At 41.2% G+C, this 14,358-nt stretch overlaps 1 protein-coding gene across 5 annotated transcripts in view; it reads right to left on the reverse strand.

The window, feature by feature from the left end:
* LOC133539883 (CUGBP Elav-like family member 3) overlaps positions 1–14,358 on the reverse strand; it is a 130,517-nt gene that overhangs the window by 108,551 nt on the left and 7,608 nt on the right. For all 5 annotated transcript variants that reach the window (XM_061882173.1, XM_061882175.1, XM_061882172.1 and 2 more), the window contains exon 3: positions 6,738–6,820. In XM_061882173.1, coding sequence (XP_061738157.1) covers positions 6,738–6,820 — 83 coding nt within the window. The remainder of the gene's footprint in view (positions 1–6,737; positions 6,821–14,358) is intronic.

Below are 14,358 nucleotides of genomic sequence, written 5' to 3' on the forward strand. Positions count from 1 at the left end.
TCTTCAGAGCCTCGCTGTTTCTTTCTTCTTTTGCACAGGCCTGACCATGGGATGTGGCGGCCATTATTCTCGGGCAGAGCAGGTGCAATTAGATGACAATTACGCCACAGCTGGTAGCAGGAGTGGCGAGGTCTGGTCTGTGTGAAGCTAATCAGATGGTTTTGTCAAATTTTTTTTTTTTTTTTTTTTTAAAGCAATGACTGTGGTGATAAGGAGGGTGGAGGGGCTTGAGAACACATACGCTTGTTCATCACAGTTTAAAGAGCTGGTGGAGTAAAAAAAAAAAAAAAAGGAGGAGGGACGACGAGCCATGGGACATGCTGATCCCCTATGGGGGGTCGAGAAGGTCACACTACTGTCACGCTAACAATGGGATTAGTTCGGTCACAATTCTACTGGCGTTCTGTCAAACTGTCCCTAAAATCTCCAATAAGCAGTGGCCTGTTTTTTTTCTCTCTCTCTCTCTCCACACTAGCAGTTATGAAATGACACAGTGCAAAAGAACAGGAGGCAGGGTGGTTGCGTCTGCGTTGCTATGGCGACTGCCTGCTACTTCACGCTCGTGTCAATATGCACATGCGATGCAGCCACGGAGCAGGAAAAAAACCGTCAGCTAGAAGCACAACAAAATAGAAAAAAACGGAGAACATTCATTGCATAAACCAGTGGGGGTACTTGAAGGTATGCCAAGGGGTACGTGAGATTTTTAAAAAATATTTAAAAAAATAGCTACAATTCAAAAATCCTTTATAAATACATTTATTGAATAATACTTCCAACAAAATATGAATGTAAGTTCATAAACTGTGAAAAGAAATGCAACAAGGCAATATTCAGTGTTGACAGCTGGATTTTTTGCGGACATATTCCATAAATATTGATGTTAAAGATTTCTTTTTTTTTTAAAGAAATATTTAGAATTAAGTTCATGAATCTATTACAATCCCCAAACAGTACACTTTAAGTTGATGATTACTTCTAAGTGTAGAAATCTTTATTTATAATTGAATCACTTGTTTATTTTTCAACAACTTTTTAGTTATTTTTTAAAAAAAATCTTTTTTCCAAATAGTTCAAGAAAGACCACTACAAATGAGCAATATCTTGCGCTGTTATACAATTGAATAAATCAGAAACTGATGAAATAGTGCTGTATTTTACTTCTTTATCTTTTTTTTTTTCAACCAAAAATGCTTTGCTCTGATTAGGGGGTACTTCAATCAATCAATCAATGTTTATTTATATAGCCCTAAATCACAAGTGTCTCAAAGGGCTGCACAAACAACAACGACATCCTCGGTAGAGCCCACATAAGGGGCAAGGAAAAACTCACACCCAGTGGGACGTCGGTGACATTGATGACTATGAGAAACCTTGGAGAGGACTGCATATGTGGGCAAGCCACACCCCCCAGGGGACTGAAAGCAATGGATGTCGAGCGGGACTAACATGATATTGTGAAAGTCAATCAATCAATCAATCAATGTTTATCTATATAGCCCCAAATCACAAATGTCTCAAAGGACTGCACAAATCATTACGACTACAACATCCTCGGAAGAACCCACAAAAGGGCAAGGAAAACCCACACCCAGTGGGCAGGGAGAATTCACATCCAGTGGGACGCCAGTGACAATGCTGACCATGAGAAACCCTGGAGAGGACCTCAGATGTGGGCAACCCCCCCCCCCCTCTAGGGGACCGAAAGCAATGGATGTCGAGCGGGTCCAACACGACACTGTGAAAGTTCAATCCACAGTGGCTCCAACACAGCCTGTTCAGAAGGGGTACATCACTGAAAAAAGGTTGAGAACCACTGGCATAAACAATAGAAACGCTTTCTGAGATCATGAATAATTCAATAATTCAAATATCACATTCTAAGTAGCCTGTGCATGCTTTATATTGGGAGGTTAGCTGTGCCCATGGAGACATTTACGGTATTTACCACACATCCACTGCACCATGTGCTCCAACGTAGAGTTTTTTGTTACGTTATAGAAAAAGCAGCACACAAATATAATTTATAGCATAATTTCTGGGCTATGTAGATGATTGGTACTGGGCCGCAGAATCATTTTTTATTAATATTATTTATTTTATTTTTATTCTTTTTATTAAATCAACATAAAAAACACAAGATACACTTACAATTAGTGCACCAAGCCAAAAACCTCAATTTTTCATGACAAAAAAGAAAACAAAAAAACCCATCCCCACACCCCCCCGGGCCTTGGGACAAATTATCAAGCGTTGACCGGTCCGCAGGTACAAAAAGTTAAGGTACCACTGATCTAGACAACAGAACGAATCATCATCATTTTTAGCATGCCAAAAGTGCGCTCCGGGAGGTGTGCATCTTGAATGATCCATCCATCCATTTTCTACTGCTTGTCCCTTACGGGGTGGCAGAGGGTGCGAGAGCCTATGACAGCTGCACTCGGGCGGAAGGCAGGGTACACCTGATACCAGTGTTTTTAAACCTTTTCTGAGCCGAGGCACATTTCAATCAATCAATCAATGTTCATTTATATAGCCCTAAATCACTAGTGTCTCAAAGGGCTGCACAAACCACTACGACATTCTCGGTAGGCCCACATAAGGGAAAGGAAAACTCACACCCAGTGGGACGTCGGTGACAATGATGACCCAGTAGGACGTCGGTGACAATGAGGACTATGAGAAACCTTGGAGAGGACCTCAAATGTGCCCCCCCCCCCCTCCTCTAGGGGACCGAAAGCAATGGATGTCGAGCGTGTCTAACATGATACTGTGAAAAGTTCAGTCCATAGTGGATCCAACACAGCCGTGGGAGTCCAGTCCAAAGCGGATCCAACACAGCAGCGAGAGTTCCGTCCACAGCGGAGCCAGCAGGAAACCATCCCAAGCGGAGGCGGATCAGCAGCGCAGAGATGTCCCCAGCCGATTCACAGGCGAGCGCTACATCCTGGGTCCTGACTCCAGACGAGTGGTCCATCCTGGGTCCCGACTCTGGACAGCCAGAACTTCATCCATGGACATCGGACCGGACCCCCTCCACCAGGGAGAAGGGGTGCGAGAGCCTATGTCAGCTGCACTCGAGCGGAAGGCGGAGTACACCCTATACCAGTGTTTTTCAACCTTTTCTGAGCCGAGGCACACATCGTTCATTGAAAGAATTCCGAGGCACACCACCAGCAGAAAACATAAAAAAAAGGAAACTCAGCAGCCGATATTGACAGTAAGAAGTCGTTGTAGTAATTGTTGGATATGAATTTAAACCACAACCAAGCATGCATCAATATAGCTCTTGTCTCAAAGTAGGTGTACTGTCACGACCTGTCACATCACACCCTGACTTATTTGGAGTTTTTTGCTGTTTTCCTGTGTGCAGTGTTTTAGTTCTTGTCTTGAGCTCTTATTTTGGTTGCTTTTCCTCTTTCGTTGGATTTTTCCTGAGGGCGCTATCCTTCTTTGTGGGGACATTGTTCTTTCTTATGTCATGTACGGATGTACTTTGTGGACGCCATCTGCTCCACACGCCGTAACTCTTTGCTGTCGTCCAGCATTCTGTTTTTGTTTACTTTGCTGCAAGTTCAGCTTTAGTTTCGTTTTGCATAACCATCCCAAAGCTTCAATGCCTTTTCTTAGCGGCACTCGCCTTTTGTTTATTTTTGGTTTAAGTGTTGGATACCTTTTCCTGCACCCTGCCTCCCGCATATTGTGATCACGACAAACCATCGTCGTCCTACATGACGTGTTCCCGACATCTACAAAGCAATTAGCTACCTGCTGCCACCTACTGATATGGAAGAGTATTACATGGTTACTCTGCTGATGTGTAGACAGCACCGACACTCAACAACAACACATTTGCGGCTTATAATTACTTGTTTGCAAAAACAATTTTTAACCCAATTAGGTGAAACTACATAATCTCCCATGGCACACCAGACTGTATCTCATGGCACACTGTTGTGCCGCGGCACAGTGTTTGAAAAACACTGCCCTGAACAAGTCGCCACCTCATTACAGGGCCAAGACAAATAGACAGACAACATTCACACTCACAATCACACACTAGGGCCAATTTAGTGTTGCAAGCACACTTGTGAAGTGAAAACCATTTCAGGTGACTACCTTTTGAAACTCATCGAGAGAATGCCAAGAGTGTGCGAAAAAGTAAATAGAGCAAAGGGTGGCTATTTTGAAGAAACGAGAATATAAATCATGTTTTCAGTTATTTCACCTTTTTTTGTTAAGTACCGTATTTTTCGGAGTATAAGTCGCACCTGTCAAAAATGCACAATTAAGAAGGAAAAAAACATATATAGGTCGCACTGGAGGATAAGTCGCATTTTCGGGGGGAAATGTACTTGATAAAACCCAACACCAAGAATAGACATTTGAAAGGCAATTTAAAATAAATAAAGAATAGTGAACAACAGGCTGAATAAGTGTACGTTATATGACGCATAAATAACCAACTGAGAAGGTGCCTGGTATGTTAACGTAACATATTATGGTAAGAGTCATTCAAATAACTATAACATATAGAACATGCTATATGTTTACCAAACAATCTGTCACTCCTAATTGCTCAATCCCATGAAATCTTATATGTCTAGTCTCTTACGTGAATGAGCTTTTAGTTAATGGCTGTATAATAAGGCCATGCAGAATAAGGCATTAATAAGTACTTAATAATGACTCATTTAGAGCCAATATGTTACTAATTTGCATGTTAATAAGCAACTAATTCATGGTCAATATTAGGGGTGTGGGAAAAAATCGGTTTGAATACCTTGTGCGATTCAGAATCGATTCTCATCTTTTAAAAATCGATTGGATAGCCATTAGCGCCCCCCCGCAACCACAAAGGGAATAAGCGGTAGGAAATGGATGGATGGATTTTTTTAATTTATTTTAATAAATCTAACAAACCACTACACAGCAATACCATAACAATGAAATCCAATTCCAAAACCAGACCTGACCCAGCAACACTCAGAACTGCAATAAACAGAGCACTTGAGAAGACACAAACACAACACAGAACAAACCAAAAGTAGTGAAACAAAAATGAATATTATCAACAACATTATCAACATTAGTTATATTTTCAGCATTGCAGTGATTAAAAATCCCTCATTGACATTATCATTAGACATTTATAAAAATAAAAAAAAGAACAATGTGGCTTACACTTGCATCGCATCTCATAAGCTTGTCCAGATGATTTTTGGCATACTGGAGTCTATTTTCTTGTGCCTGGTAGTCAGAAGTGAGGTGCGCCTGGGAGTTCTGGAATGGAGGCCTTCATCTCGTAGTGCACGCCTTATTGTCTGGGACGAAACCTGCGTTCCCCCCTCTGCAATGTCCTGTTGTAGTTCCTCAGCTGTTACCGGGGGGGGGTTTCACCACTGTACTGCACACAGCATCCTCTTTCTGCCACGCCCAGGTAGTGTTTCCACCGTGCCTTTAGCTTTAAACTTGCGAATTATGCTCCCAACTGTGTCCCTTGGAATGTGTAATGTCTTTGCTATTTTCTTATATCCGTATCCTTTCTTATGAAGAGAAATGACCTCCTCTCTTGACTTCTTTGACCACTCCCTGGACTTCACCATGTTGCAAATACACCATTGACCATCTACAAGAAGCTGAGCGTCACAGTCTTTTTCAATCAGTTTAATTGTTGCCCGTTATGGTTCTTATCACATCTACAGGTGTTTTCAACACCTGATCAAAAAGACCTTACTCAAATTCTGCTCTTAAGAGTTATGATCTTCAAGGGGTTGAATAATTTTGTCAATGAGATATTGAGAAAAATGTCCTTTATTGGTATTTTTTAAAATACAGTGTTACAATTTAAGTTGCATTCGTCTATTTGACACATCTTTATTTGATATGACTATAAACAAGATACGGAATAAATGTCCAACTTGCTAAAACACCTAAATTGTGTGGGGGTTGAATAATTTTGATCACAACTGTACTACTCTGCTAGCATCTCAGCAGACTGGGGTAGATCCTGCTGAAATCCTATGTATTGAATGAATACAGAATCGTTTTGAATTGGAAAAAAATCGATATATTATCAAATCGTGACCCCAAGAATCGATATTGAATCGAATTGTATATCGTATATTTTATACTATCAGACATCATAATTAAATGAACGAAAATTGTATACAAAAATACACTTATCAGTTTGTGCGGAAAATTGTAATAAGAAGAAAAAATAGCCATTGGGGAGGCGGGTTTGGAAAAAGAAGCGAAGGATGGCGATTAACACTAAAATAAGAAAAAAGGAAACAAGGGGAGGCTGCGATGAAGTCTTGTTGGTAAAAGAGGAAGCGTTGTCAAGTTGGGCGCACACTCAGTCTCAGTCATTCCTCGCCTCCTCACTTATTATAGAGACGTGGCTGTCATGTCAAATTTAGCTCCGGAGACTGGCAGCACACCTGCCATGCTCATATAGTCATTTATCGAAAGGGAAACATAGAGTAAGCCTCATGGCGGTGACATGTCGCAAAGATGGAAGTACGTGCACAACATCGACGGGGGAGAGCAGCTCCCTCGACTTTGATTGGAGCAAATCAGCCAAAAGGGGAAGTTGGGAATTATTTTTCCTTGCGTCACCCTGTCTGCGAGTGTGTGTCGAAACAAAGTATTCCCCCATCCCCCACGCTTTTTTTTTTTTTTTTTTTTTTTTTAAACATACATGTGAGCTGGCATTGAACAAAGGCAGCACTCACCCCGGGCAGTGTCTTCTGCTCGTGCAATGCATTCTGGGCTTTGAGGGCTGACTCACGTGCACAGTATGTCAGGAAGGCACATCCTGCAAACAAAGATGAGCACCAGTAAATGTTAAATGTGTCGATTGAATGTCAAATATGAGCGCTGTCCTCCATAATTAGAGTGTCAGCCCTGAGATCGGTAGCTTGTGAGTTCAAATCCCGGCAGAGTCATACCAAAGACTATAAAAATGGGACCCATTACCTCCAGGGTTTCCCACACATTCATTTATTTGTGGCGGACCCCCACGAAAGAAGTACGGCCGCCACAAATAAAAATAATAATTAAAAATAAATAAATAAAATAAAATAAAATATATATACATCCAGTTGATCTGCCGTTTCTTTTCTTTTTCTTCTATGTCCCACTCTCCCTTGTGGAGGGGGTCCGGTCCGATCCGGTGGCCATGTACTGCTTGCCTGTGTATCGGCTGGGGACATCTCTGCGCTGCTGATCCGCCTCCGCTTGGGATGGTTTCCTGCTGGCTCCGCTGTGAACGGGACTCTCGCTGCTGTGTTGGATCCGCTTTGGACTGGACTCTTGCGACTGTGTTGGATCCATTATGGATTGAACTTTCACAGTATCATGTTAGACCCGCTCGACATCCATTGCTTTCCTCCTCTCCAAGGTTCTCATAGTCATCATTGTCACCGACGTCCCACTGGGTCATCATTGTCACCGATGTCCCACTGGGTGTGAGTTTTCCTTGCCCTTATGTGGGCCTACCGAGGATGTCGTAGTGGTTTGTGCAGCCCTTTGAGACACTAGTGATTTAGGGCTATATAAGTAAACATTGATTGATTGATTGATTGATTGATTGATATATATATATATATATATATATATATATATATATATATATATATATATATATATATATATATATATATATATATATTTGGCTTTTGACTCGCTCGACCGCTCTTAAAAGCAATGGGACTCTGTCTGTGAATGGAGCTTGTAGTTACATATTATATAAATATGTAAATATTATATACATATGTAAAATGATTACTTTTTAATGCAAAATGGTGACATTTGTTACATAAAATGCAGACTTTTATCACAATATCATGAATTGTTTTTGTTGTTCTTGTAAAATTGCGAAATTTTTGGAGTACAATTATGACTTTTGTCATAACTTTGCCAGGTAAAATTCCGACTCTTATTACAACAATGCCGAAATTTTTAAGTTTTCTTATAAAAGTGTGACTTTTGTCGAGTAAAATTACGACTTTTTTCATAGAATGACTTCTGTCATAATTTTGCCAAGTAAAAATTCTGATTATTATTATAACAATGCCCTATGATGAGGTGGCGACTTGTCCAGGGTGTACACCGCCTTCCGCCCGAATGCAGCTGAGATAGGCTCCAGCATCACCCGCGACCCCAAAAGGGACAAGCGGTAGAAGACGGATGGAAGGACGGATGGAACGGATGTATATAAATATGTACATAAAGTGTTGTAATTATATTCCAACACTGCGTTCTTCTTGGTCATCGCCGCCGCCGCCGCTACCACCGCCTAAGCTCCCCCACCCCCCCAGCTGGAAGCTCCCATTATAATAAATGTGAGGACATGAGGAGCCCTCACCCTTGTGACATCATCGTCTGCTGGAAGGCTTTTTTATTAGGGACCAAAAGTTACGAACTTTATCATCGATGTTCTTTACTAAATCCTTTCAGCTAAAATATGGCAATATGGCGAAATGATCACGTATGACACATAGAATGGACCTGCTATCCCCGTTTAAATAAGAACATCTCATTTCAGTAGGCCTTTAATAATAGGGGCACCCGATTTTGGTATTGCACCGATACCCTCTAAACAGTATTGTCAATATACAGTCATGGTCAAAAGTTTACATACACTTGTGAAAGACGTAATGTCATGGCTGGCTTGGGTTCCCAATAATTTCTACATCTCTTATTTTTTTGTGATAGAGTTATTGGAGCACATACTTGTTGGTCACAAAAAAACTTTCATGAAGTTTGGTTCTTTTATGTCTTTATTATGGGTCTACTGAAAATGTGACCAAATCAATAAGAGTTGCAGAAATTATTGGACGCTCAGTACAGTCATGACATTATGTTCTTTACAAGTGTATGTAAACTTTTGACCATGACTGTAGATATTTATACCAAAAAGTTCTATTTTGGTTTCATCTGACCACATGACATTCTCCCAATCCTCTGCTGTATCATCCATGTATCAATTTTGGTATAAACTCAACTCGTCGTGTTTGGAGGAAGAAGAATACCGAGTTGCAGCCCAAGAACACCATACCTACTGTGAAGCATGGGGGTGGGAACATCATGCTTTGGGGTTTTTTTTCTGCTAAGGGGACAGGACGATTGATCCGTGTTAAGGAAAGAATGAATGGGGCCATGTATCGTGAGATTTTGAGCCAAAACCTCCTTCCATCAGTGAGCGCTTTGAATGGTTGACCAAATACTTATTTTCCACCATAATTTACAAATAAATTCTTTAAAATTCCCACAATGTGAATTCCTGGACTTTTTTTTCACATTCTGTCTCTCACAGTTGAAGTGTACCTATGATGAAAATTACAGACCTCTGTCATCATTTTAAGTGGGAGAACTTGCACAATCGGTGGCTGACTAAATACTTTTGTTGCCCCACTGTATGTTGAATATGACAGTTATACTGTCATATTGAGTAAAAAAAATAGGTTTTGTGTTGGCAAACGTTACAAAAGCACATGTTTCTACAAAAATCCAAAAAGATACATTATTTCAGGCATTAATTAGACAGTTTGCATGTTTGGTTTAAGAGTTATGTTTGAATAACTTTGTATGGCTTTTTTCACATTATCTCAGGATTCTAAGAACATTACTGTCATATTGAGTAAAAAAAAAGCATTTTAGCTCATTCTGAACCTAAAAATCATGGTTTTTGGTGCATGCCGCTATAATACTGTTCAGCTAACACTTCTCAGGTTAGCGTGCTCACATTAGCATGCTAACCTTTTATGCTAGCATTTTAGTTCATACGTTCAATAGTGCAAAACAATTCCAATTTGAGCACGTTAGTGTTTACAAATGACACGACGCTTGATATCGACGTTGTATCGACCCACCCTCTCCTAATCGATGGGTGCATGCGTGCACTTCTGTCGAACAAGCCTTCCCTAAACAGTTCCCATAAAGTTGGAATCATAAAAGTGCGCAAAAATAATTGTGAAAACATTAAACCGCCACTGATTTGATGAAAGACTTGGAGCCATTTGCATATAAGCAGTGAATGTGACGCTGTTGAAGCAACATGTATGGTCGCCTCATCAAAGAAAAAAGCCTTCATTAACCTTTTTGCACTCCCACCAAACATGAATATGTAAATGTATGCAGAGTAGGTGTCATAGGTGTTGGGGAACTGATGCCACCTGGCCTGCAAGTCTGCCAAGGGACTGATGTTTATGTGAATTTATATGAAGTCTTTTGTGTTTTCTTCCATGCTGACATTTGCATTTGAAATGGCAGAGAGGATAATTATGAACCTGTCAGCTGTGTTGCATCTGTCGGAGGTGGGATACTTAATGGGCTTACTGGATTTACGCTCAGAGTGGTGGTCCGACAACCCAGTTCGAATCCCGTGTACATCCAGAGAGCTGCTAAATTGTCTGTTGTCGTTTTGATAGTGTTTTTGCTTCCCACATTTGAGGTCCTCTCAAAGGTTTCTCATAGTCATCATGGTCACTGGCGTCCCACTGGGTGAGTTTTCCTTGCCCTTATGTGGGTTCTACCGAGGATGTCATAGTCGTAGTGGTTTGTACAGTCCTTTGAGACATTTGTGATTTAGGGCTGTATAAATAAACATTGATTGATTGAACTGGCACTTACGGATGTAGCGACGAACTGTATTTAGTGACAGTGGTTTTCTGAAGTGTTCCTGAGCCCATGTGGTGATATCCTTTAGAGATTGATGTCGGTTTTTGATACAGTGCCGCCTGAGGGATCGAAGGTCACGGTCATTCAATTTTGCTGCTTACGTGGAGTGATTTCTCCAGATTCTCTGAACCTTTTGATGATATTATGGACCGTAGATGTTGAAATCCCTAAATTTCTTGCAATTGCACTTTGAGAAACGTTGTTCTTAAACTGTTTGACTATTTGCTCATGTAGTTGTGGACAAAGGGGTGTACCTCGCCCCATCCTTTCTTGTGAAGGACTGAGCATTTATGGGAAGCTGTTTTTATACCCAATCATGGCACCCACCTGTTCACAATTAGCCTGCACACCTGTGGAATGTTCCAAATAAGTGTTTGATGAGCATTCCTCAATTTTATCAGTATTTTTGTGCCACCTTTCCCAAATTGTTTGTCACGTGTTGCTGGCAGCAAATCCTAAAGTTAATGATTATTTGCAACAACAAAAAAATGTTTATCAGTTTGAACATCAAATATGTTGTCTTTGTAGCATATTCAACTGAATATGGGTTGAAAATGATTTGCAAATCATTGTATTCCGTTTATATGTACATCTAACACAATTTCCCAACTCATATGGAAACAGGGTTTGTAGTTCAACACATTGCCTTGCATACAATTAGACGTTAAAATTAAAAACAGTCATCTGGTAAAAGTGTGCGTAGGGCTTCACGATCCATAGAGAGCCTTGTTTTGGGTATGTAAAATGTTAATTAATGAATGACAAGGCACTTTAGATTACATTTCCCAAGAAACATATTTCTGGCGCCTTCAATGATAAGAATCAATCAATCAATCAATGTTTACTTATATAGCCCTAAATCACTAGTGTCTCAAAGGGCTGCACAAACCACTACGACATCCTCGGTAGGCCCACATAAGGGCAAGGAAAACTCACACCCAGTAGGACGTCGGTGACAGTGATGACTATGAGAACCTTGGAGAGGAGGAAAGCAATGGATGTCGAGCGGGTCTAACATGATACTGTGAAAGTTCAATCCATAATGGATCCAACACAGTCGCAAGAGTCCAGTCCAAAGTGGATCCAACACAGCAGCGAGAGTCCCGTTCACAGCGGAGCCAGCAGGAAAACATCCCAAGCGGAGGCGGCTCAGCAGCGCAGAGATGTCCCCAGCCGATACACAGGCGAGCAGTACATGGCCACCGGATCGGACCGGACCCCCTCCACAAGGGAGAGTGGGACATAGGAGAAAAAGAAAAGAAACGGCAGATCAACTGGTCTAAAAAGGGAGTCTATTTAAAGGCTAGAGTATACAAATGAGTTTTAAGGTGAGACTTAAATGCTTCTACTGAGTTGGCGTCTCGAACTTTTACCGGGAGGGCATTCCAGAGTGTTGGAGCCCGAAATGAAAACGCTCTATAGCCCGCAGACTTTTTTTGGGCTTTGGAATCACTAATAAGCCGGAGTCCTTTGAACGCAGATGTCTTGCCGGGACATATGGTACAATACAATCGGCAAGATAGGATGGAGCTAGACCGTGTAGTATTTTATACGTAAGTAGTAAAACCTTAAAGTCACATCTTAAGTGCACAGGAAGCCAGTGCAGGTGAGCCACTACAGGCGTAATATGATCAAACTTTCTTGTTCTTGTCAAAAGTCTAGCAGCCGCATTTTGTACCAACTGTAATCTTTTAATGCTAGACATGGGGAGACCCGAAAATAATACGTTACAGTAATCGAGGCGAGACGTAACAAACGCATGGATAATGATCTCAGCGTCTTTAGTGGACAAAATGGAGCGAATTTTAGCGATATTACGGAGATGAAAGAAGGCCGTTTTAGTAACGCTTTTAATGTGTGACTCAAAGGAGAGAGTTGGGTCAAAGATAACACCCAGATTCTTTACCGTGTCGCCTTGTTTAATTTTTTGGTTGTCAAATGTTAGAGTTGTGTCATTAAATAGAGGTCGGTGTCTAGCAGGACCGATAATCAGCATTTCCGTTGTTTTGGCGTTGAATTGCAAAAAGTTAGCGGACATCCATTGTTTAATTTCATTAAGACACGCCTCCAGCTGACTACAATCCGGCGTGTTGGTCAGCTTTAGGGGCATGTAGAGTTGGGTGTCATCAGCATAACAGTGAAAGGTAATGCTTGGCACTCAGCATCAAGGGTTGGAATTGGGGGTTAAATCAACAAAAAATGATTCCCGGGCGCGGCCACCGCTGCTGCCCACTGCTCTTCTCACCTCCCAGTGGGTGATCAAGGGTGATGGGTCAAATGCAGAGAATATTTTCGCCACACCTCCTGTAGTGTGTGTGTGACAATCATTGGTAATTTAACTTTAACACTTTAGTATGGGGACCACATATTCGTTATTAATTAGTTGCTTATTAACATGCAAATTAGTAACATATTGGCTCTTAATTAGTCATTATTAAGTACTTATTAATGCCTTATTCTGCATGGCCTTATTATACAACCAGTAAACCATTAACTAAGAGTCTTCCCTCAATAACCTCAGAATTATTGCTTATTAGTAACCCTCACCCTTATATGTTCCCCTAGTGTCCAAATAACTCAATATTAAGTCTTTGTTACTTTAAAGGCCTACTGAAACCCACTACTAACCGACCACGCAGTCTGATAGTTTATATATCAATGATGAAATATTAACATTGCAACACGTGTCAATACGACCTTTTTAGTTTACTAAATTACAATTTTAAATTTCCCGCGCGGTATCCTGTTGAAAACATCGCGGAATGATGATGCATGTGCGTGACGTCACGGGTTGTAGCGGACGTGTTCTTCCAGCACCGATCACGGCTAAAAGTCATCTGCTTTAACCGCATAATTACACAGTATTCTGGACATCTGCGTTGCTGAATCTTTTGCAATTTGTTCAATTAATAATGGAGACTACAAAGAAGAAAGATGTTGGTGGGAAGCGGTGTGTTGCGGCCGGCTGTAGCAACACAAACACAGCCGGTGTTTCTTTGTTTACATTCCCTAAAGATGATGGTGAAGCTTTAACATGGAAGAGAGCGGTCAAGCGAACATGGTTCTCTACCACATGTCAACCGGCAGGTTTCGGTGAGAAAATTGTGGTAATAAGTCGGCTCTTACCGTAGACATGAGCGGAGATTGTGTCGTTCCTCCTGCAGCTGTCAAAGAGGCAGCTGTGACTCTCTTGACTCCTCCGTGGCTTCCCTCAGAGACACTCGTACCCCTCTGACTTTCAGGTACGACTATACAATCTCACTAAAACACTAGTAACACAATAAGCAGATAAGGGATTTTCCAGAATTATCCTAGTAAACGTGTCTAATAACATCTGAATCGCTCCCACTGCCCTCCCTTTTTTTTTTTTAGTCCTTCTCTTTCACTATCCTCATCCAGGAATCTTTGATCCTCGCTCAAATTAATGGGGAAACCGTCGCTTTCTAGGTCCGAATCGCTCACGCTGATGATGGCCATCATTGTAAACAATGTGAGGATGTGAGGAGCCCTACAACCAGTGACGTCACCCGCACATTGTCTGCTACTTCCGGTAGAGGCGAGTTTTTTTTATTAGCGACCAAAAGTTGCGAACTTTATCGTTGATGTTCTCTAATAAATCCTTTCAGCAAAAATATGGCAATATCGCAAAATGATCAAGTATGACACATAGAA

The sequence above is a fragment of the Nerophis ophidion genome, linkage group LG21 (assembly GCF_033978795.1).
Source record: "Nerophis ophidion isolate RoL-2023_Sa linkage group LG21, RoL_Noph_v1.0, whole genome shotgun sequence".
Classification (NCBI taxonomy): domain Eukaryota; kingdom Metazoa; phylum Chordata; class Actinopteri; order Syngnathiformes; family Syngnathidae; genus Nerophis; species Nerophis ophidion.